The 25,158-nt window shown below is 46.0% G+C and overlaps 1 protein-coding gene across 1 annotated transcript in view; it reads left to right on the top strand.

The window, feature by feature from the left end:
• The first annotated feature begins 1,653 nt into the window (after positions 1–1,653).
• The window catches only part of LOC147609527 (uncharacterized), a 46,422-nt gene continuing 22,917 nt past the window's right edge, over positions 1,654–25,158 (top strand). The window contains exons 1-5 of the mRNA XM_086787929.1: positions 1,654–1,795; positions 19,360–19,416; positions 20,243–20,384; positions 22,858–23,097; positions 23,715–24,800. Of these exons, the coding sequence (XP_086644055.1) occupies positions 19,388–19,416; positions 20,243–20,384; positions 22,858–23,097; positions 23,715–24,800 (1,497 nt within the window). The 5' untranslated portion in view covers positions 1,654–1,795; positions 19,360–19,387. The remainder of the gene's footprint in view (positions 1,796–19,359; positions 19,417–20,242; positions 20,385–22,857; positions 23,098–23,714; positions 24,801–25,158) is intronic.

The following is a 25,158-nucleotide window of genomic DNA, read 5'->3' as shown; positions in this document are numbered from 1 at the left end:
GGACAACCTTGCCTCATAGATCTCAAAAGCCTTAGAGACCCTACTAACATACATCCCATTCAACAATTATGAGTCTTCTTGTAAACAAAGGCATCTTGTAAGACATCTCATCTAAAAAATCCAAATCTATAGACTTTTTTATTTTATTTTTTTGGGCATAAATGTGTTATTATCCATCAATGTTAATATCATCATCAATGTTGAAAGCTAGGATTTTATAAAAAAGAGCCATTAAAGTCCTCTCTCTCTCTCTCTCTCTCTCTCTCTCTCTCTCTCTCTCTCTCTCTCTCTCTCTCTCTCTCTCTCTCTCTCTCTCTCTCTCTCTCTCTCTCGTGCCCTTGCGCGCGCGCGCACACACACACAAACAAACATGAGCATACGTGCATGCACTCACACATATGTGTGCACACGTACGTGTACACATACATGCCACATGGCATGTATGCATATACACATGCATAGGACATGTATGCACATACATATGCACATGCGCACACACATACAAAATCCCTCACTCGACTAATTACTTGGGTTATTCAAATATGCTAGTTGTGTTGTATTTTTTTAGGTTTCTAAGTGATACAATTGCTAACTTACCCTATTGATGCAATATATCTTAATTACTACAATCTAACAAACCCATTCTCTCTTATGCCATGCTTTCATGACATTAATAACATGTGTAGAATCTTGAAAACTCCTGCCTTCCCTTTACTATTACAGACTCTTGTGTTGGTTTGGATAGCGGCACATATAGAGACTCTACTTCTGAAGTATTAGCATTGATTTTTGGAACTATTTTCATTGCATTGAGTATACAAAATTTTCACTCAGTTTTTTTCTGCATTTCTTTTTCTAGCTGAAGTACAATATTTTTTTTCAATTCTCAAATCTACTCCTTTTTTTTAGTGGTTCTTTTGTTTCAGTTCTCTCTCTTTCTCTCTCTCTCTCTCTCTCTCTCTCTCTCTCTCTCTCTCATAAGTCCACATTGTATAACCTTAACGTGCCCTCCTAATGCATAAAGTCATGGTACTAATTCATGTATATAGACACACAATATTTAATCTTTCGGTACAAAAAAAATATTCTCTAATTCTCTAGGCAAATAATACATTAATTAACACAATGTTAATTAATACTTTTATTAATGTTGTATTAATTAATGCCCGCTATGAAACAATGTTACCAACCTCCTCCTCCTACTCCACCCTTCCTTCTCCTCAGAAAGAAGTCGACCGCCCCTCCTCCTCCTACTCCACCCTTCCTCCTCCTTAAAATGAAGTCTACCGCCCCTCCTTCTACTCCACCCTTCCTCCTCCTCAGAAAGAGTAGCGCCCCCTACTCAATGGCCCAACAACAACAAACACCAGAACCACACTAGCTCCTCGTCTTACTCCCCAGTAACAAAAGAGAGAACTCAGAGAGAGAGAGAGAGAGAGATGACTTACGATCGTGGCCCTTTGAGAGAGAGTGTGTGAAAGTGTGCAAGTCCATGCATTCTAAAAAAAGCAATAAAAAATGGAGGTCAAGTAATTCCAGGGTGCCCTATTCCTTTAAGTGTCCAAGGTTTAACTAATTAATTAATCCAAAAAATATTTCGGGTGCTTATTCCAAGGCATTTTATAATATTTTAATACGGAAATAACATATCATATGCTATTGTGAGTTGGTTATGGTATTTCTTTTCGCCTCGTTGGGCTATGGCGGGCATCCTTTTGCACAATGCAGGCGGGGACCCCTTCTTTGCGTCAACCATGGAGCTCTCTGAGGCGAAGCTTGCCGATGCATCCCGCAGGCGAGTGCCACCATTATAAACAAAAAACCATTTTTTTGAGGGTTTCTTTTGAAGCAATTTGTGGTATCATAATGGCGCCCTCGTACACAATTCTTTTTTTAATGGGTTTTCTTATGGTAGATTTCCATATATGTGTGTGTGTGTGTGTGTTGATGCAATTATTTTTTTGGGTTTTGTTATGGTAGATATGCCTTAATGCTGTTTTTTTTGTAGCCCTTAATATAATAAGGCAGACAGGCCTTGATACATCTTTTTGACATTGCCTGCATTCCATAATGCAAAACATGTGGATGCTGCATGGATCCTACATACATCTCCTGAGCGTCGGTGATGTCCTGTAGCTTACACATGATGTACTTTTATACATCTCCTGAGCATCAGTGACGTCCTGTGGCGTGGATGTTAGAAGGATCCTACACCTACCCTTCTCGGTATGTTAGGCACTAATGTGATGGGCAGGAATGCTACACATAAGATAGACATGTCTTCAGGCATCGATGGCATGGCCATGGGTTTAAAGTTGATTGTTTGATGCCTTTCGATTAGGCTTTGATGACATCAAGACTGCGCTTGCTTCTTTGGGCCGGCTGCTCTTTGGGATGCTTAGGCTGATTTTCAGCTGTTTCAGAGCTGTATGAGGCCTTCTGCTGTGCAAAAGGGCTCTTTTACTCAGGCTGACGTGCTTTTGCTGACCTTTTGTAATCAGGTCACTGTATCAAAAATCTAGCGGGTGAGTTATCTATGGGGGTCTAGGAAACACCAGAAGAATGCATGGCTTATCCTAATAGACTTTGAGGGTGGCTCTCTTGAAAGACCAGAGGCGACTGAGACCTCATAGCTATAGTCTATCTGCTTAAGCCTAGCGAATCAGTCACAGATTTTCTCATCAACTTTTTACATTCTGGTTTTTCTGTGCGTTCCCCCCAGTGCGCCCCCCCCCCCCCCCCCCGCGTGCGGATTTTGTTCCCCCACCCCTGAGGATTTTGTGCTAGATTGAAGGCGTTAGAAATAATCCCCAATCAGGTTTGTATTAGTGAAGTCATATGAACATGCCATATTGCATGCAAGCAGTGATGTAATTGGGTCAATATGTCAAGGGTCAAAGAGACAAAAGGGCTATTGGGGCCTTATAGCTTCTAAATGATCCTTATGTTTGTCTGCACATCAGCCTTTTTTTCAGCTGCCTGCAGCAGCCTTGTCCCATAGCACATAGCCAAAGAATGCGGGAAAAAGCACGCAAATGCCAAGAATGGCACTCTAAAGACCAAGGAAGAATCTAGTCATGTTGCAGAAATAGTTGTTTGTTGCCATTGAAGAAGTGTGCTCTAAGAAAGACAGTTAATGTTGCGACACATGATGATTCTTGGATCATCGACAGTGGAGCTTCTAGGCACATGACTAGTCGTAAGGATTGGTATTCCTCCCTAAAGCCTATGGAAGATGACATCATGGTGGCAATGGGCAACGATGCAAAGTGCCTAGTAAAAGGTTCAGGTACTATTTAAGGAGGGCTCACCTCTAGTATAAATCTAGCTTGTGCCCTTCTTGAGTATCAAGGAAGAGTTCTCTCCATGGAAGCTTGGAGTTTATCCTCACCTTCATTAACATCATCATCGAGAATGTGAGAGTGTGCGAAAAGATCATCTTCATCATCGCCATCATCAACATCACCGGTTGCTAACCGTTTTCCTGAATATCTGCGCTACCCATCTTTGCGCTTCAACACTGCCGCCAAGCCACTCGTTGCTTGATCGCTATCTAGTGTCGTTGTTGCACCTGCTTGGCTGTTGGTGTCGTTGCTGCAGCTGCTTGGCTGTTGCCTCCAGAACCACCATCTGTGTCAGCTTTGGTGAGCGTTGCCCCCAGCTTCAGCTAGCTCTGCCGCCCAACCTATTAAGCGCTGCTTGAGCCAGCGATGTATGCGCTAGCCGACAGAGCTGCACCACCATTTGCTCTTTGTTTGTGTTACAGGACCATGGTACATGGAGATTAAAATATTCCACAAATTGAATACTAGAAGATGTTAGAAGTCATCTCCTGTCTTTACTGAGACACCAGGGCCTCTGTTGTGGGTGTGCCCGTCCTTGTAGGTGTTGTTCTCATTTTTCCTCACTCCCCGTATTTTTTCCCATATTTTTTTCATTTTTTATGTGGCTTGGGGGACAGTCCTATGGTGGCAGGTGGATCTCTGATGATGCTGGCTGATTGCATTTGTTTATGTTGGAGGTGGTCGACCGTCTTGGATAGGTCGTGGACCGTTTTCAGATGCTGGCCGACTGGTTATTCTGCTGGTTGTGGGATATATGGTCCAGTCGGCTACGTTTGGAGCAGGCCGAATTCACTTGGGGGCCATATAAAATGGCCCCACAGCCCCTTGCCATTCTTCTCTTGTATTCGGGATCTTTTTTGTGTATATAGAGCAGAGTTACACGCCTCTCTCTCTCTCTCTCTCTCTCTCTCTCTCTCTCTCTCTCTCTCGTGCTGTTTTTCTACATTGCGTTTGCTCTTGTGCTCCCACCTTGCTGATTTCATCGTTGTTGGGGTTCCATGGCCGGAAGTAGAGGAAGGGGAGTTACCGTCAACCCGAAAGGACCGCGAGGCACAGGCACAGTTGTGGGATCGTGTCAACGCCAGGGTCCGTTCATTTATCTTCCTCAACTGCACACCGCAGGTAATCAATCATGTAAAGCATATGACGCAAGCTAGAGGTATATGCCAGCATTTGGCTTCTCTTTACAACAGGGTATCGCCCATGAAGAGGATTTCCTTGGAAGTACATATGCGGGTTATGAGCCTTGCAAAGTCGTCGATGATGCGGGGGCATATTAACAAGCTGCAGGCTCTTCAGCAGGAAGTTCTTCAGGCTAGGAAGGAGATATCGTCAGAGGACATGGCCATAACGTTACTGTTGCACTTGCCCTCTCAGTACTCAGCATTTTACTCGTCTTTGATTACCAGTGGGGGCAGGCTCAGCACCATCACTCGGGAGGAGCTTGTGCCCATGGTCTTGGACCAGGAGGAACGATTCACGAACCCTCCATAGGGCGGAGGTTCGGAGGCCTTAACTGGCCAACGGTCGAAAGGCCGTAACTCGGGCAAAGGGAAGGCTTCATCGGAGAAGTCTTATGAGAAGAAGTCCGACGCTGACAGCGAGAAACTAAGGGCAGATAGGACCTGTAATGATTGTGGCGAGAAAGGCCACTATTGGAGGCAGTGTCCCAAGTAGAAGACCGAGAAGGGTGAAATTCCTCAGTAGCAATCATGAAGACTCCGGCTTTTGTGCACTTGGAGGTGATGGACACCGATGTTTCATTTTCTTCAGGCAGGGAGGAGGTTGGAGGACTCTCCGCAACGGATACTCGGGAGTGGATTCTATACAGTGGTGCTTCCAGGCACATGACTCCTTCTCGTTCGGCTTTACAGGATCTCTGCAGGTATTCTGGTCACATTCTTACTGGGGATACATCCACTATCCCAGTTCATAGTGAGGGCAGGTTGGAGATAGTTCCCGATGGTGGCAGAGGGGGGAAGCATTCCTCCCAGGTGTTGTATGTTCTATCCCTTGGTTTTCATCTGTTGTCAGTGCATCAGGTTTGCAAGACTGGCATACGGGTGGATTTTGATGAGCATTTTGTTGCTCTCCGGGACAAGGCAACAGGCCAGGTGGTTTGGGGAGGCGGAGTGGAGAATGGAGTTTACAAATTTTCAGCACTCTCTCTCCCAGGTCCTCAGTTTTGTGATGAGTGGCAGTCTGGTAATGACCACTTAAGTGTGGATATGCTGCAGGTGTAGGCTTTCCGGGACGAGATGGTGGATAGCTTGCCAGTTGATGGCAGCAATTGGCAAGAACTTTCTAGTACCGATTTTGGTGGTTCTTGTGCTCGTCAATCAGAGGAAACTGAACAGGTAACTTATGCTCTGATGTCTCGTAGTATTTGGGACAAAGAAACTCATGTAGATGAGGATGTTCTTTCCATGGGGACCTGGGAGGTGATTTCTGCTGGTCGTGGGATATATGGTCCAGTCGGCTGTCTTTGGAGCTGGCCGACTGCCACGCCATATAAAATGGCCCCACAGTGCCTTGCCATTCTTGTCTTGTATTCGGGATCTTCTTTGTGTATATAGAGCAGAGTTACAGGCCTCTCTCTCTCTCTCTCTCTCGTGCTGTTTTTCTGCATTGCGTTTGCTCTCGTGTTCCCAAATTTGGTCATCATCTCCGCTGCGTATTCTGACAGAAGAACTAAACCATAATCACCATAGCCTAATTCAAGAGCATAAAGATCAAAGATCATAAGATTGGGAGAATGCTTTTAAAGTATCTCATAAAAAATAAACCTTGCCCAACATATGTACAATGGGCCGAACCATACAAAATCAAATATTTAGCACATATGTGCTCGGCTAGATAATCTCGTTTAATGTCCACCTTGGTTGTTCCGAACTCATGATCTATACTCAACATAGTCCACAATGTTAGATCACAACTACTATGGAATCACTCACAAAAATAATTCTGACACATGGAGATCATTTACTTGTCAGAATACGCAGCGAGATGATGACCAGATTTGGAAACACGAGAGCAAAACGCAATGCAGAAAATAACAGCACAAGAGAGAGAGAGAGAGAGGTGTGTAACTCTGCTCTATATACACAAGAAGAATCCCGGAATGATACAAAATGTGGCCAGGGACTAGGGGCCATTTTATATGGCCCCCCTACAGCAGTCGGCTTGCTGTAGGGCAGCCGACAGAGCCTGAAGCTCCACGGCCAGCCATGAGGACTAGTCGGCCAGCAGCATGGTGTCGGCTAGCTCATCTGGGGGGTCGTGGACTTGAAGCAACACAAACAGCCAGCAGCAGCATGTTAGATGCAGTCGGCGAGCTTCAGAGGTCCACCTTCCACCACGGGGCTGCCACCCAAGCCACAGAAGAATAGGGAAAAATGGGAAAAAATACGGGGAGTGAGGAAAAATGATAAGACACCTACAAACGGCAGGCACACCCACAACAGAGGCCATGGTGTATATAAATAGATAGGAGATGACTTCTAACACCCCTCCTCAACTCTTGGCTTTGAAACCAACCACAGGGAGCTGGGGTGCCGCCTGAGCAAATCCTGAGATAGCAACTTCGTGTACTGTCCTCCGTCGAACAGAACTCTAGCAAGATGTCATCAGCAACGATCTGTTCACGAACAAAGTGCCTCTGGATGACCATGGGTTCCTCAAGTGGAAGCCCAATCCTGCAATGCAACCTCTGCATCCACACCACCTCACAAGTGAAAGAGTGCACAGAGCGGAAGCAGGGTGGCACTAGAATGTGCTGAATAGAGAGTGCAAGAGAGAGAGAAAGATATGGAGAGAACTATGCTGAGTATACTGAAGCAAAACAGTCCCAAGCAAGAGACACCGATAGTCTCATAAGTGAGGGAGCAAAATATGTACAAGAGTGAATGAGACAAGAGAGGCCAGCACCCACTATTTATAGTAAGGGAATGCTGGCCGACTGGAGTTGATAAACAGGCCGACTGGAGCTAATGGACATGGCCGACTGGTAAATGCCAGAAAGGCTGGGAAAAATCTCAAAAAAATTGTAAAAAAAGGGGTGGCCAGCCCACAAGCAAGGGCCATGCAAAAGGGACCAAATGGGCACCATAAAAGAGCAGAATCTGGGGATGAATGTGCTAACACCCCCTCTCAGCACCAGATGCTGAACAAACTACGAGAATCCGAAGATGAGGAGCCAAGGAAGCCTGAGAAACCGGCTTGGTGAACAAATCTGCAGCATTCTCCGTGGAAGGACAATACTCCAAACGCAAATCTCTAGGTGATACTGAATCTCAATGTGTTTCATACGAGCATGAAACACAAGGTTCTTGGCGATGGCGATACAACTTTGATTGTCACACCAAAGAAGAGTAGATCCGAGAGGAGGACAGCCGAGCTCCTCCAATAATCTCCGCAACCATATTGCCTCACATGTAGCATAACAAATTGCACGGTACTCCGCCTCGGTAGAGGAAAGCGCCACAGTAGGCTGCTTTTTACTTCTCCAAGAAATGGCTCCTGACCCAAGTGAAAAAACACAACCAGTGGTTGAACGCCGTGTATCTGGGTCTCCCACCCAGTTTGAGTCAGACCATCCAACAAGAGTGCGTCCTTGGCCATAAAAGATGCCAAAATCCAGAGTGCCACGCAAGTACCGAAGAATTGTGAGAGCACACCGCCAATGCTGTTGACGGGGTTTGGATGAGAAGAAACTCAATAAACTGGCTTCGAAGCATATGTCCAATCGGGAGTAAGTCAACCATACCAAACAACCTACGAGAACCCGATACTGTCCCTGATCAGTCCCTGGAGAAGCATCAAGTGAAGAAAGCTTCTCACCAGTATCCATAGGAAAAGATACTGGTTTGCACCCAGTCATGTGAAATCTGTCGAGAATCTCCCGAGTGTACTTCTGTTGAGAGAAGAAAATGCCCTTCGAGGTCTGCCAAATCTCAAAGCCAAGAAAATAATGCAAGAGGCCAAGATCCGTCATCTCAAACTCTGTCTCCAAAGCATCCATAATAGAACGGATCCGCACAGAATAAGAACCTGTAAAGATGAGGTCATCAACATAGACCACAATGATAAAAATCAACCCCCTCTCAAGGAGGATATAAAGGTTCGAATCTGCATGAGAACGGCGCAGGCCGAGCTTCTGAAAGAACTCATCAATCTGTTGGTACCAAGCCCGCGGAGCCTGCTTTAGACCATATAAAGCCTTCTTCAGTCGGTACACATGATCCTGTTTACCCGAAACAATAAATCCTGGCGACTGATCACAATATAAACTTCCTGTGTAAGCTCTCCATTTAGGAAAGCCGACTTGACGTCCATTTGGAAAAGAGTCCATCTATGATGTCCTGCAAGTGCAAGAACGGTGCGAATGGTAGTCATCCGGGCCGTCGGAGCGAAGGTCTCATGGAAGTCGACACCAGGGCGCTGAGCATTACCCTTGGCAACCAACCTCGCCTTGTGCTTGTCCAAGCTGCCATCAGCTCGGAACTTTGATTTGAAAATCCAACGCACACCAATCACCTTACGCTACAGGGGCCGAGGCACCAAAATACAAGTGCCATTCCGTTCGATAGCATCCAGCTCTGCCTGCATAGCATGACGCCAAGGCTCATGTGAAAGAGCCTCGTCTACAGAAGTGGGATCAGAAGGACCATTTATAATTGTAGACATAAGAGCATAATTAACAAACATGTTGCCGTCATGAATTTGTTTCCCTGTAACTCTGGAAGAACGCCGAAGAGAACCAGGCAGAGGAGCAGAAGGAAGCTCATGCAACCAAGAATCACGAACTGTCTGATAACACCAACCAGGTACAGATATGCTCGAACTTGCCGGAGGAGGAGTAGGGTCATCATCATCTGACTGAGTATCCTCAGCTCGAGGTGTTACAGTAACAGCGGGAGCAGCAGCAGGAGGATAAGGTGGTGCAGGAAGAAGAAGCTCACCACCCCCCTCTGAAGATGTAGGAGTCTCGTCGAACACCACATCACGGCTCACAACAACTTTACCGGCCTGAGGATCAGAAAGACGATATGCCTTGGACACAGTGCTGTATCTGAGAAAAGTCATGCGCTGAGACTTCGAGTCCAACTTGGAGCGGTGCTCCTTAGGCACATGAACATACGCCGTACACCCAAATATCCGGAAATGAACAACGGAGGGCTTCTCACCATGGAAAGCCTCATATGGAGTTTTGTCGGGAAGAGCAGCAGTAGGAGACCTATTTTGAATGTAGACAGCAGTGGAAGCCGCCTCAGCCCAGAAACGTCGAGGTAATGAAGAATGCTCAAGCATAGCACGGGCCATCTCCGTAATGGTCCTATTCTTCCTCTCGGCAATTCCATTCTGTGATGGGGTATATGATGTAGTAAGCTGTCTCCGAATGCCATGTGTCCTGCAATATTGCTGAAACTCCTGGGATGTGAACTCACCCCCTCCGTCGGTCCTGAGAGCCTTGACCGAGTGACCAGTCTCTTTTTCCACCTCAGCTTTCCAATCACAGAAGTGATGAAGAGTCTCATCCTTGGTCTTCAGAAAGAAAACCCAAGTATATCTGGTAAAATCATCCACCATCACGAGCATGTACAACGCCTTACTCAAAGACGCGGTACTCATAGGACCACATAAGTCTGCATGAATGAGAGCAAGTTATGTCGAAGATCTGTGTGTCGCCTCCTTCGGAAAGGCGGCTTGTGATATGCAGCGGAAGTCTTTGTATTGGAAGATCCTGTCACACAAATACTCACACCGTCTTCTGTATTTTGAGTTTCGTGAGTTTAGCAATCCACTTTAATACTTCAAACTTTAAAGAGATGAGAGAGATATATATGAGAACTGTACACCAGATTGGGTCTCAAATTACCCACTGAAGGGCCCCCTATCTCGATAACGAGATAGTATTTGCTTTATTTCTTTAGAGAGAATGACTCTGGACTGTAGATAAGCCAGACACAAGATCTCGGAGGATCGGAAGCTTGGCTGAACTGTACACGGCTGTAGAAACACCTCGATGAACTGATCTCGAGCCTATGCACTCTTCCCAAGGGCATGAGGAAGGGCTGCACACCTGAGGCTGAGAAAAGAAGGCGGTGGACTGTTCTAAGCTATGTTAGAATGCTGTAAATGCTTATGAATGCTTGGTTACCTTTACCAGAGGGTTGGTGTATGCCTGGATGATGTACTGAAGGCTGGTTAATGATGTAAACTGCTGTAGGACTGAAAACACATGGAACAACTGCTGTAGAACTGTCAACGCATGGCTGGGCTGATGCTGGACAGAAAAACGCAGACTGATGTGCTGTTTTGGGACTGTGTAGGACTGAATCTGCCCTATGCAGGAAAACACAGATCTGCCTGCTGATTTGGACCTGAATAGATGCTGGATGCAGGTGCCTCGGGTCTGAAGGGCTGCGTTGAACTGTAGAGGCTGATTGGAAGCAAAACGCAAGGTCTCTTGGCTGGAGAAGCAAACGCAGAAGCTCCAATAGGGCGGGATTAGTCTAGGGCTGAAGGCAATGGAACTCCTAGGGCTGAGGAGGAAAGCTCTTAGCACACTGAAGACTGAATGAGGAACTAAGCCCTATGCAAGCCTATTTATACTAACTAGAGGCTGGTCATTTATTTAATAAAGTTTATATTTATAAATGACAATAAATGCTAAATAAATACCAAAAAATATGGGAAAAATACCAGATAAATCCTAGTAAATTCCTTAAGGCTTCTGGGATGTTCTAAATGATGCACAGGCATATGAATGCATATTATGCGGGATGTAGAGTGCTTTCTGATGCAAACCCTAAGGCTTCTACTGACTCTACATGCATGAATGATTCTCTCCAAGTGGGTTAAGGGACTTGACTGATTGACTGACTCGCTGAGGTTGAGGAATGACCTACGTAGCTCGTGCCTGACTTATCCTGGACTGAGGATGTACAATGGGGTCACGGCGTACGACAATTATCATCCTACTGGGTTCTAATAATGTACAACTGTTGCATTGCTGATGATGAGCCATCTTGTCACCATGCACTGAGTGCAGAGTGCATGTGACACGGCTCGGTGTTGCTTCCACTGTAAACAAGAGGAACAAGTAGAAGACGGAGCTTTGAAGGTCGGTAATCCCTCAACCAACCCATCCTTCGAAGCTCGCTGCAGAAGCTGATAGCTCAAATAGCCAAACCGAGCATGCCAAAGAGCAGAAGAAGCACCACAAGAAAGCAGAGCGGTCAACTTGTAGAGACCACTATCTTGGACTCCTTGAGCCAAGATGCTACCAGTCGCTTTATCACGAATGGTAATCTCATAATAAGAAAAGATCACCTCCGCACCCTGAGTTGTAAGGGCACTCACTGACAAAAGGTTAAAAGCCAAATCTGGAATATACAGAAGGTCAGAGAAGTACCTCTTGTCCTCGTCAGAACGGAAGATGGGGATAGTGCCATGTCCATGCACTGGCACAGAAGAAGAATCACCCAGAGTGTTCTCGCCTGATCTGGCAGTGAAGTCCTCCAATCAATCTCGATGGGGTGTCATATGAGCAGTAGTACCGCTACCAACAATCCAAGACCATGACTGAGAAGTCACAAGAGCAAGTATACGCCGAGTACCTGCTAAGAGAAGAATGCCATCATCCTTCTTGGGTTGAGACACCGCCGTCGAGGAAGAGTTCTTTGCGGCTTCATCACGCTTCTTCTTGTGACATTGGGGTGACTTATGACCCTTCTTGCCACAATAATGACATTCAATGTTCTTATTCTTTGAAGATTTGTTGTCTTTATCCTTGTCGGAATCCTTGGAGTTCTTGTCAGAACCCCCTTTTCCTTTCTTTTGTTGAGTCTTTCCTTTATCTCGTGTTGCCAAAGCTCCATGAGGGCCACCAGAAGTGCCAGTCTTCTCCTCAAAGCGAGACTCAATCTGCATAACGGAGGGGAGAACTTCCTCCCAAGTAACTGGAATAGGACGAGGAGAAGAAACAGAGACTGAAAGTATGCATCAAACCTCTCTGGAAGTTTGGAGAGCAGCCGAATAGCCATATCCTCTGTGGAGATGTCCTTGCCACAAACAGCAAGCTCGTCCTGGAGATCTTTCATCTTCGAGATGAAAGCAGATAAAGATGGAAACGCAGAAACTGATAAGTTCATAAGTTGCTTTTCCAACGCCAAAATCCGACCTGGGACTTAATCTCATAGAGATCTGCAAAAGCCTTCAAAACTTCATGTGCAGCATCTGCTGTACAAACATGAGAGAGAAAAGCATCCTGACAGTTCAACATCAGGAAGGAGAAAACGCGTCGATCATTCGACTGCCAAATATCAATATGTGCCTGAGTCGCACCACCGAAAGCAAGGGTGGAAGGGGTGGCATTGGCTGGTGTAACAAGCCAATCCCAAAGATCCACGCCACGCAAGGCCGATTTCACCTTCACCTTCCATAGGGTGTAGTTGGAATCATCCAACTTGGCAGACTCAGCAAACATATGAAGAGAAGTCGGTGCAGCCATCACAAAAGCTTGGACTCAATCTCAAGCCCACAAGCAAGGGCCATGCAAAAGGGACCAAATGGGCACCATAAAAGAGCAGAATCTGGGGATGAATGTGCCAGCACCCCCTCTCAGCACGAGATGCTGAACAAACTACGAGAATCCGAAGATGAGGAGCCAAGGAAGCCTGAGAAACCGGCTTGGTGAACAAATCTGCAGCATTCTCCGTGGAAGGACAATACTCCAAACGCAAATCTCTAGGTGATATTGAATCTCAATGTGTTTCGTACGAGCATGAAACACAGGGTTCTTGGCGATGGTGATGCAACTCTGATTGTCACACCAAAGAAGAGTAGATCCGAGAGGAGGACAGCGAGCTCCTCCAATAATCTCCGCAACCATATTGCCTCACATGCAGCATAACAAACTGCACGGTACTCCGCCTCGGTAGAGGAAAGCGCCGCAGAAGGCTACTTTTTACTGCTCCAAGAAATGGCTCCTGACCCAAGTGAAAAAACACAACCAGTGGTCGAACGCCGTGTATCTGGGTCTCCAACCCAGTTTGAGTCAGACCATCCAACAAGAGTGCCTTGGCCGTAAAAGATGCCAAAATCCAGAGTGCCATGCAAGTACCGAAGAACTCTGAGAGCACACCGCCAATGCTGTTGACGGGGTTTGGATGAGAAGAAACTCAATAAACTGACTTCGAAGCATATGTCTGATCGGGAGTAGGTCAACCATACCAAACAACCTACGAGAACCCGATACTGTCCCTGATCAGTTCCTGGAGAAGCATCAAGTGAAGAAAGCTTCTCACCAATATCCATAGGAGAAGATACTGGTTTGCACCCAGTCATGTGAAATTTGTTGAGAATCTCCCGAGTGTACTTCTGTTGAGAGAAGAAAATGCCCTTCGAGGTCTGCCAAATCTCAAAGCCAAGAAAATAATGCAAGAGGCCAAGATCCGTCATCTCAAACTCTGTCACGAAAGCATCCATAACAGAACGGATCCGCATAGAATAAGAACCTGTAAAGATGAGGTAACAACATAGACCACAATGATAACAATCAACCCCCTCTTAAGGAGGATATAATGGTTCAAATCTGCATGAGAACGACGCAGGTCGAGCTTTTGAAAGAACTCATCAATCCACAAGCCCGCGGAGCCTGCTTCAGTCGGTACACATGATCCTCTTTGCCCGGAACAACAAATCTTGGCGGCGGTTGATCAATATAAACTTCCTGTGTAAGCTCTCCATTCAGGAAAGCCGACTTGACGTCCATGATGTCCTGCAAGTGCAAGAACGGTGCGAATGGTAGTCATCCGGGCCTTCGGAGCGAAGGTCTCATCGAAGTCGACACCAGGGCGCTGAGCATTACCCTTGGCAACCAACCTCGCCTTGTGCTTGTCCAAGCTGCCATCAGCTCGGAACTTTGATTTGAAAATCCAATGCACACAAATCACCTTACGCTGCAGTGGCTGAGGCACCAAAATCCAAGTGCCATTTTGTTCGATAGCATCCAGCTCTGCTCGCATAGCATGACGCCAAGGCTCATGTGAAAGAGCCTCGTCTACAGAAGTGGGATCAGAAGGACCATTAATTATTGTAGACATAAGAGCATAATGGTCAACGACTTTGCAGGGCTCATAACCCGCATCTGTACTTCCAAGGAAATCCTCTTCATGGGCGATACCTTGTTGTAAAGAGAAGCCAAATGCTGCCATATACCTCTGGCCAGCGTCACATGCTTTACATGATTGATTACCTGCGGTGTGCAGTTGAGGAAGATAAACGAACGGACCCTGGCGTTGACACGATCCCACATCTGTGCCTGTGCCTCCCGGTCCTTTCGGATCAATGGTAACTCCCCTTCCTCTACTCCGGCCGTGGAACCCCAACAACGACGAAATCAGCGAGGTCGTAAGACTCCAGAACAGATTCCATCATAACCTTCCATATGCCGTAGTTGTTCCCGTCCAACTCACGGTCCATCGGGAACGTGGGGAGTGTAGGAATCTTCACATGTCTCTCGGCCATCTCTAACAGATCTGCCATTGCGGGGATGTACTCTAAAAAAGGGTGGGTGGGTGGGAACAAAGAAGAACTTACACCTGCAAAAGTGGCTGTCCAGCAAATCAGCCCGCCGTCCTCTTGCTTCTCCTCTTCCCAAACAGTCCCGTACAGTCCACCAATTAGCAACACAACAGTCCCCCTCTTGCTCACACAAATCCCAAGAACTATCTAGAGCCTAGGCTCTGATACCATGTTAGAATACGCAGCGGAGATGATGACCAGATTTGGGAACACAAGAGCAGAACGCAATGCAGAAAATAACAGCACAAGAGAGAGAGAGAGAGAGAAATCATTGAACTATCTTGACCAATAGATTTGAATTTAACTATAGTTTTTTTCCTCTTGCTTGGTAAGAAAGTCACCTAAGGACTCTAAATTCTAAAAAAAATAAATTAAACAATGCATAAGTATCACGGTGTAACATGCGGAAGCTTCGGAGAAGATCGGTAACTTCAATGCTCAGAAAAATCTGCACACTTTTTGGGATGGAATTAACGCACAAACTGAATGAAGATGTGTAGAAAATAGAGAGAGAGAGAGGGAGAGAGGAGAGGACACAATATTGGGTCCCAAATACCCTATGTAGGGTCCCCACCACGAATGGTGTATTTGCTTTAATAGAATGATGTAAATTTGAAAAGAAAATACAGAAATCTTGATCTTTCTTGGCTGAGAAATCTCTGCCCTTGACCTGCAGTCCTCCATCCCTTTGCTTTAGCAACTTCTTGGTTGTCTTAGCCCTGGTTTGCTTGAGCACTTGGTGAATGATGAGATCACACAAATGATTTATGGCTCACCTATTTATACTACTTCTAATAAGCAGTTGACCAGCATCATATCCAGGCGGCGAGCACTGATTTCTGTCCACGACTGAAAATCAGCATTAAATGCTGAATAAATCATAGAAAATGCTGCGCATCACTTCATGGCAGGCTGAGCATCATGCGCCTGAATCTATAGGGGCTGGACACTGTTCTGCAGGCAGTCTGTGGGCTGGGCAGCCTGTATGGGCTGCCCCATACATGCCCTACAGCCATATAAATGCTTAATGTATTGTCGGCTGCCCTTGGCATGCCCCTGGGGCTATCCTACAGCCCCTCCATGGCTGGTGGGTTCAGCCAGGGCCTTCCTGGCCCTCATGGGGGTGGTTTCACACTATCCCCATGCCCACACTAAGACTTGGGGTAGCCCTATGGGCTGGCCCCTATTCCTAAAAGCAAACCCTAACTATCTACACAATGATCTGGCATCCGGTACCATACCAGATACACAGAATCACTGACATCATTCCAGAGGGAGACTCACAGCGCGGACTGGCACTGTTTCATGTGTAGGACAGTGCACACCTGACCTTGGACTCGTGTGCAGGACAATGCACACCTGACCTCGGACGACTGAGATGAATCCCTGGCTGACTCGTCCCGGACTGGGCTCACATGGGACCAGTTTACCATCCCAGGTCCTGCACCTTCTGTACAGATATGTCTACGTGGCATCCAAGTGCGGGATGCACGTGACATCCCCTTCTGCTTAACTTAACGGAAGCTACGTAGCCTCCAAATAATCCGTCAATAACGCCGGATAGTCCTCGAAAAACTTTTTGTCAAGCCATACCGCTTCGTGGGTCCCTAGGTCTTGAAACTTCATGAGGAACTGTCTTTGTCTTCGGCCTGAGACATGCTTGAAACGGTGCAAAAGGATCTGTTCTGGAACCATAACTTCTGCTTCATCAACAATATCTGGTTCCGCCTCCTCTTTGACTTTTGAAGAGATTGGACCTGCATATGGCTTTAACCAACTGACGTGAAACACATCGTGCATAGTCCAACTCGGAGGTAACTTTAATTGCATAGACACCTCATTAATCTTTTTCATGATAGGAAAAGGTCCGAAGCTCTTGAAAGACAACTTTGGGCATCGCTTGCCTGTCAGAATACGCAGCGGAGATGATGACCAAATCTGGGAACACACGAGCAAACGCAATGCAGAAAAACAACGCAATAAACGCAAGAGAGAGAGAGAGATAGAGGCGTGTAACATTGCTCTATATACACAATGAAGATCCCGAATATGATACAAGATGACAAGGGGGCTATGGGGCCATTTTATATGGCCCCAACACTGCAAAAATGAGAACAACACCTTCAAGGGCGGGCACACCCACAAAAAAGGCCCTGGTGTCTAGAGAAAGACAGGAGATGACTTCTAACATCCCCTCTCAGCTCCTGGTTGTGAAACCAACCACAGGGAGCTGGGGTGCCGCCTGAGCAAATCGTGAGATAGTGACTTCGTGAAGAGGTCCACCGTATTGTACTCCGTCGAACAGAACTCTAGCAAGATATCATTAGCAACGAACTATTCACGAACAAAGTGCCTTTGGATGACCGTGGGCTCCTTTAGTGGAAGCCCAATCTTGCCATGCAATCTCACCTCACCACCTCACAAGCAGCATCACAAGCAGCCCGGTACTGTGCCTCTGTCGTCGACAAGGCAAAAGATGACTGCCTCTTACTACTCCATAAAACTCCTCCTGGGCCTGAAGTAGATCTCCTCGTGTCCGGATCTCCTCCCCAATCTGAGTCACTCCAACCGTGGAGTCGGACTCCATCAATCAATCCCCCTCCTGTGTAAAAGAGTCCATGATCCTTTGCATGCTGCAGAAACCACAAGATACGCAATCCTGCCTCCCAAAGAGTCATCTGTAACCATGAGCTCAACTGCCTCATCAGGAAGCTCCCATCCAATCTGGTGTCCATCAACCAAATCAATGAACCATTCTGCTTCCGAGTCAAAGAGGCATCACACTCCTCACAAGGATCAACACCTGTTATGGTGCAAAGCCAAGTCCTGGAAACCTGCTGAAGACCACGCAAGGCCTTCTGGAACTTGCCAACCACCCCCTCTGAATCTGGAACCACAAAGCTTGGAGAATCCACCTCCTTCTGCAAGTAATCAACTGCCACCTGCCTGGCTTTCGAGAGGTTCCCGTGGAAAGAACATCCTCATCTACACGAATTTCTTTGTCCCGAATACTACGAGACATCAGAGCATAAGTTACGTGTTCAGTTTCCTCTGACTGACGAACACAAGAACCACCAACATCAGTACTGGAAAGTTCCTGCCAACTGCTGCCATTGACTGGCAAGCTATCCTCCATCTGGTCCTGGAAAGCCTGCACCTGCAGCATATCCACACTTAAGTGGCCATTACCAGACTGCCACTCATTCCAAACCTGAGGACTTGGGAGAGAAAGAAAGAAAGAAAGATTGATTTTATTAATGTCTTCCAAAAGACCGAACTCGGCCTATGAGACAAATGGGTGTACCTGAATGGGGTAACCTCTGTCATCCCAACAAAATGAAAAAGTACTGAACTAAAAAGCTGAATCTGGGTGTGCAATGAGTACAATGAGTGGGGGGAGGGGATGGAGCTCTACTACTAGGAGAATGCAAAGCTATATGCATGGAGTATACAATCATGATATGCAACCTAGCTAGCTCCATCCTGTACCATACTGGGGGTATAAAATGGTATACATCAATGAAGGGGGTGTCCACAGCTCCCTGAAGAACATGCCTGGGTGTGCTCTGAAGCGAGCCAGTCGCTCCGCACCCTCTCTGTGAAACTGAGCTCTGATCTCTGTCATCTCTCTCTGGTATAGGCGTGGTGTCCGAAAGCCAGGTGCCCTCTGTCTCCTGCGGGCTCTGAGTGTCTCTGCTCTCTGGAGAGTAATTCCCTGCCGTGTAGGGGCTGGGAGTGGGATGGATCTCTGAAAAAATGTAGTAATCTGTGTCTGTCGTCCCCCCTCTACACGCACTTTACAGCTTGATGTCCTAGATATGACAAGATTTCTCACAAGGATAACCAAAACACTATCTTGTGTGAGAATTTCCACATGTTTGTACAGAAGTTCTGAAATGTATGAACAGTAAGGGTTTTGAACAATTTTGATCCCCAAGGTGGAGGTTGTTTTTGTAGGTGCATGAGTTTTTTCATAGGGGCATTTGTTCAGTGGTACAATCAATAGTTAAAGACTGTCTTTTTTATGGCGTTGTTGGAAAGGATATAGGCCGTTAGGCATAGGGCACATGTAAAGATGGCACTGTTGATGGTCCAGCTTTGCAATGCAATATTGGCTTTTGGTTTGCAAAGAGTGACAAAAACAAGAATTACAAGCTGAGTTGCGGAGTCCCAAGCATGACATTGTGGGTCTGCTTTCCTGCTCACTGCAGCTGGTGGACATGTTGAATAGCGAGATCAGGCTCTAGCCTGAAAATCCCACAAAAAAAACAAGAAATTACAAGCTGGTCCACCCTTTCCAATGAAGGAGACTTCAAGAGTATATAATTGACTGAAGTAGTATGTGATCCACTGATAAGGTTTGACTCTAAAGTTTAGAATAGTGGCAAGGTAAAAGCTCCACTGATTTCTTTGACAATCCATGCAGGTCTCATTAAAGTGAAGGGAGACAAACAATGCATCCGTTGGAAGGATCCAGAAAAAGGTATAATATCCATAATCCTGCCTGGAAACACTCTAAAAGAGGGTCTGTCTTTAAAATTTAATTATGGTTTCATGGTTGAAGTCTCTGAGGTAAACCTTTCAAAGACTAAAGTTAGATTGATCATAGGCTTTTTCGAGGGCCACAAAAGATAGCTGCCTAGTTTCAGGGGGCATCTTTCCTGTACAGATAAAGTGGCACATGGCTGTGAAAAGAGTGACTTTTTGATAACAAAAATCATCAATGGTAAAGCCAGTTTGCGGAAAAAAAAAACCACAATCCACGAGATAATGTGAAGTGGTTGCAAAATAGGGGGGAGAGAGTGAGTTACTTCTTCGGAGGCTCTCTAGATTTGTAGGCCTATGCAGGCAAATTTTCCACAGCAGAACCCAATGTAGAGAGAAGTTCTCTATGTGAGCCTCAAAGAAGGTAAAATGCATATTTTTGGGTACCATGTTTGTACTAATTAACTCCCTGGTCAATGCTTGGAAAAGTAGGAGGGACCGTGGTGTCGATGGATTTGTGCATGGAACTGCTTGAGATGTATTGATTGGACTTTGCACATGCTTTTATCTCGAACATGTTAAAGGAGCTGCACTTATCCTTTTTAAATAGAAGAAGCTCAGAAGTGGCAGGCGACCATTGGGCAGGAGCAGGAGGCTGTGCATATGAAAGTGAAAGCATTTGCATGGCATCTTTTTCAATTCAGTGTGATTGTCAGATAACTGAGAATTCTATTTTTGATATGCTTGAGGTCAGCATGTCTTGGCCGTCTCAGATTAATTTGCTGTGCGCTCTAACTTTTTTCATTTTTTATTGATTCTTCCAGCAATGATGCTTCTGAGGTCCAGTCTAATGAAACTGTCCGACTTCAAAATCTGCCTGCTGTTCAGACTGATTATTTAACTGACGGGGATGCTGCAAAAGATGGCCAGAATGATCAAAATTCAGGCTGGTTTGAAGTCAAGAAGGTATGATTTTGAAAGGTCACTTGGCCTTGTCACTGGATTACGAGGCTTGTAGGCATAATGTGAACATATACTTTACAGTTGGAAAAAGTAGGTTTATAACATTGTTGCTTTGCTTAAGGTTATGGAGTGGCTTTTAATGATCCCATGTTTTTAATGACAGCCTATAGCAGAGTCTTTTGTGCAGTCAAAGAAGCTTGACATGCTGGTCTCTGTGTGGAAATGTGAATGTATGCTGGCATCCATACTCTTTAGTAGTGAATGCTTCTTTATCTGCTAGGGTCGGTTGTTGAATCTCTTTTCTTCAGAATTTGGGACAGCTTCTATGACAAGACCACATAGATGCCCCTCACTTTCTTACTGCACCAAAATTGGGTTTGTCAATTAGAGCTGTTTGCATGTTGCAAGTTGGAAAGTAAATTAAGAATGCGGCCAGGATACACAACATCAATGAGCATGCAGCCATGAACTTGGCAGAAGAAGTACCAACCTGGAGGAGTGGTTTTGGACTAGCAAGCCTTTATACAAGGCAGGGGAGCAGCTATGGTGGCCTGCCAGTGTTGGCCAACTGGCAGTCTGTACCAACAACTTTTGTTTACAACCATCACTACCAATCCCAACGGGTGCTTTAACCATTATTAATCCTATGTTCGCCAGGTTTTGCAGCAGCCTCCTCGCTCAGTCCAAATGTTACGTACGTAGACATTAATCTACAGATTACGGACCTAATCCAACGGGGCTAGTGGGCCTTAGGATTGGGAATTAGCAGGCAGATACTTAGCTAGGGTTCTTGGATTGATAAAATAGCCTTCTTGGCTGTTTATAGGAGGTTAGCTCGGGTCAGCATCCACCGATCTCCCCCGAGGCAAGGGTAGGGTTGCTGCACAATCCCATAGGCCTATGTCTAACTCCGACGTCCCATACCACCAAAGCCTGCCCAAAGGCCTTTGACACGCCAACGTATGTACTCGCCATGTGCATGTCATGAGCATGTCTGCTCTCTTGGTCCAAGCCAGACCTTCAGTGGTGCATCCGCACAACTTTGACTCAAGCCCTCACTTATATAGTGACAACTACGCCATAAATCGCTAACCTGCTATACACATCTATTAAGCTTGTTTTATCAATCTAGGAACCCTAGCTAAGTATCTGTTTGTTAATCCTAATCCCGGGGCCACCTAACCCCACAGGTTTAGGTCCCTAATCTGTAAATTAGTGTTGAGGTACATAACATACTTCCCCTCTTCAAGCATTTACTCTTAAATGAATTTAGGAAAGCACTTATTCAAACTAGCTGCTGCTGACTCCCAAGCGGAGTCCTCCTCTGCCCTCTCTTTCCACTTAATCTTATATTCAGGGATCAACTTGTTCCTAAGTTGCCTTTCCTTTGAAATCTATTACCTCTCTTTCAGCTGTGATTAGGGCAGATCTTGTGGAGGACTTTACACCAAAGCAGCCAGCAGCCCTCAGCATGTGCATACACAGACATGGCCCATGAGACAAACATGGAAAAATTATACGAGGTTAAATTGCATGAACAATCTGAATAGTCCAAGTGTTTTACGGTCAATTGTTTTGCTCAAGAAGATAGAGCTTGTATGTAGTACATGCTATCGTGGCTACGTGGAATATAGAAACCCGCTCCCTAGCCTTGCTTAGCTAGTCGCCCTGTAACTTCCCCCCCCCCCCCCCCCCCCCCCCCCCCCCCCCCCCCCCCCCCCCGGAACCTTTTCTTTCTTCTTCCTTCTCTCTCTGTGGACTGTGGGTGTAGTGGTTATGCATCGGGCTCCTAATTGAGAGATCCTGGGTTCATGTCCCCCTTTCTGCAATTTGGTGCAGTCGTATGGGATCTGTGGGCTTGCCTATGATGTTGAAGAGTCATCTCATCTCATCTCATCTTTGAGTGTGGATCAAGCCTCTCAAGATAGAAACTTAATACTATTGGAATGGGGAGGGCGGGGGAAGGGGAGATCAGGGTCTGTGACCACAGTGCAGTGGGCCCTTTGAATGTGCGGCCTCCCACTGGGATTCAAATTAAAGATGGGTAGGTGGCAGGTGCCAATGGGATTTTCCATGGCAATCAGCAGCAATAAGTCATGCTTCCCAATGCCATAGTTGCTGGGCTGCCTTACAAGTCAGTTGCAGCATTTTCTGGGACTTCTCTACAGCTTGTCATTGTTTTCATAGGGTGGTGTATGCATCCATACCAACCATATACCATCCACAAAGGCGCCATGTGCCCCTCACCTGCCGTGGACCTTCAGGCATGGGTCACCTTCTGAAAGTGTTTTTGGGGTCTCAAAATAGTGGTCTATTGAGATGTAATTTCAGACAGTAAATTGTCGTTGCTTATTTACACTTCTATACATTCAAGCATTTACCTTGTATGGTGCCTGATACAAAGGAACGTGGTTGAAGAATAGTAAAAGGAGACTTGATTTAGCTCATAATATTAATGCTTACTCTTTGTTTGCAGAAAAGCAGGTCCAGCACAAAGTCTTCTATGCACAAGTCTACTCCTATCAGCAAAAAGCCAGTTGAACCACCAGGGAAGGCCAGAGCTTACACAGGACAGGATAGGAGAGAAGACTTACCATCCACGGAACAGCAGAAGATCTTGGGTAGCTATCAGGATGCAAAAGATGGAGCTGGATGTATGTTTACTGTAGTGGATAACATTGAAAGGTTGCCTGTATCACCATCAGCTGATCAAATGGTATGTGTAGTTGTTTTGACTTATTTGTTAAATTTGACGTGCAGTGTTATGTGCGAGTTGGTGCATTTGGCCCTTCAGCCCTTTGCAATCTGAAATTTTCAGTCAAAGGCTTTGTGGCCCTTATAGTGCGGCTACAATAAGTCCTTTTCTATGTGAGGAAAGCTTTGGTAATAGATGTTCATGAGCCTTTAGTCTTCTGACTTTGTTGCTGATACCAACCTTGTGCTCCACATAGGAACCTAGCTATGGGCTGTAGGAGAGTCAAAATTGCCACCCGGTGAATCGATGCACAATAAATTATGCAGAAAGCTCTGATTCTCTTGCGGCAACACTAAGTTTAGGCCCCTAGCTTCTTTGTTGGCATAATACTGAGCCCCTAGCTTTTGGGTTGGCATCAAGTTCTTAGCTCACAACAGTTGCAAGAACAACAGCACAAAGCCAACTGGATCAATTCACAAGCAAAATTAAGGGAGTAGAAGTGCATGTATGCGCCTCCGCAGCTTTCACTTATCTAAGTTTTTCCTTTCAGACTTCACTAACCCTTGACTTGCCTGCACGTGCCTGCTTTCATTTTTCAGGTTGATTAAGGGTTTTTCTGTTCACTGATTTGGCACCAGGTGCAGCTTGGAAAGGGCCCTAGAGAGTTGTCAGGACACCAGTTTAGTACAAAGCTAGTAGATGCTCCAAAGTTTAAATGGGGGAACCTGGATGATGAAGACCTGGCACAAAAGCTACCAGTGGAGGATCGATTAGAGAAGATTACAAAAAGCTTGCCCCTAAACCATCATCAAAGTGGAATGACCAAGAGGGAAGACTCGACCATATCTCTGGAAGGAGGAAAGCAGAGCTCTACAAAGGAATTAAATGGTATAAAAAGTGAAGATTCAGGGAAAGCATTAGCAGATTACCCTCACACACCAGAAATCTCATATGTATCACATGCCTCAAGCTTTACTGTAAGTAGTGAGAAAGGTGACCACACAAAGGATGACTGTGGGGAAGGGTTTGCAAAAGGCTTGGCAACTTTTACAGCCAAAGATTCTAATCCTACTATGGCACTGCGTGTAGATGAGGTGCACCCATCTCCAGATGGGGTTGGAAGCTCCACCAAGCTCTGTGCAAAGCAGCCAATGGTGTCGGAGAGTGGTATGGTTTTCATGGCTTCAAGCAACGTGGTTTCTGAAACCTCAGTGGAGATCACAAGTGATTTGAACCTCAAGAAGGAAAATGCGATGGACAGTCTAGATTCTGTAGCTACACAGTTCTTGGAATGTCAACAAGCAGTGGAGGGTGATTTGGGTTGCCCTCAAGGCAGTGAGGGGGAGAGGGATGCAAATAAACAGCCTATGGAGTTCAGTGTAGCTGCCAGCATGTTGATGGGGAAGTTTGAGGAAACCAAGTCAGGTGAAAGCAAAGAAAGGTTTCGACAACGGCTTTGGTGTTATCTATTTGAGAATTTGAACCGGGCAATCGATGAGCTTTATTTCTTATGCGAGCTGGAGTGTGACATGGAACAGATACAAGAGGCGCTTCTTGTGCTTAAAGAGGCAGGTCTGGATTTTAGTGAATTGAAGTCTCGGGTGAAGGATTTTGAGGAGGTCAAAAAGCACCCCTGCACATCTCAGATTCTGTTTGGGGGAAACTTGGGAGGCACTTTTCCCGGTAAAGTGGAGCATAGACGGCCTCATGCCATTGCTTGGGAGGTGAGTCATTCTTGTAATGCAGCAGTCTCTGATCTTTTCTGTGGGAAAACGCTTGTTGTTTTTTAGTCAGAGTCATTCTCACTTGACAAGTATGTTCTTTCCTTATGCCAACACCCCCTCCGCCCCCCCCTCTCTTCCCTCTTGGGGGGGGGGTGCATGTGCGTGTGCGTGTGCGTGTGCATGTGTACATACAAACATATACACCAATATATGCATGCACTTGTGCACCTAGATATGCATGTGTGTGTAGGCATGTATACATGTGTGTACACACACATGTATGTATGTATGTAAATATATGTGTGTTTACATGTATGCCTGTGTATGCATGCATGCATGCATGATCTATGTATGTTGG

Source organism: Cibotium barometz, chromosome 51 (assembly GCF_041138505.1).
Source record: "Cibotium barometz isolate CiBa-2024 chromosome 51, ASM4113850v1, whole genome shotgun sequence".
Taxonomy (NCBI): Eukaryota; Viridiplantae; Streptophyta; class Polypodiopsida; order Cyatheales; family Cibotiaceae; genus Cibotium; species Cibotium barometz.
The sequence above is the reverse complement of the archived record's forward strand: the minus strand, read 5'-3'. Positions and strand labels throughout refer to the sequence as shown.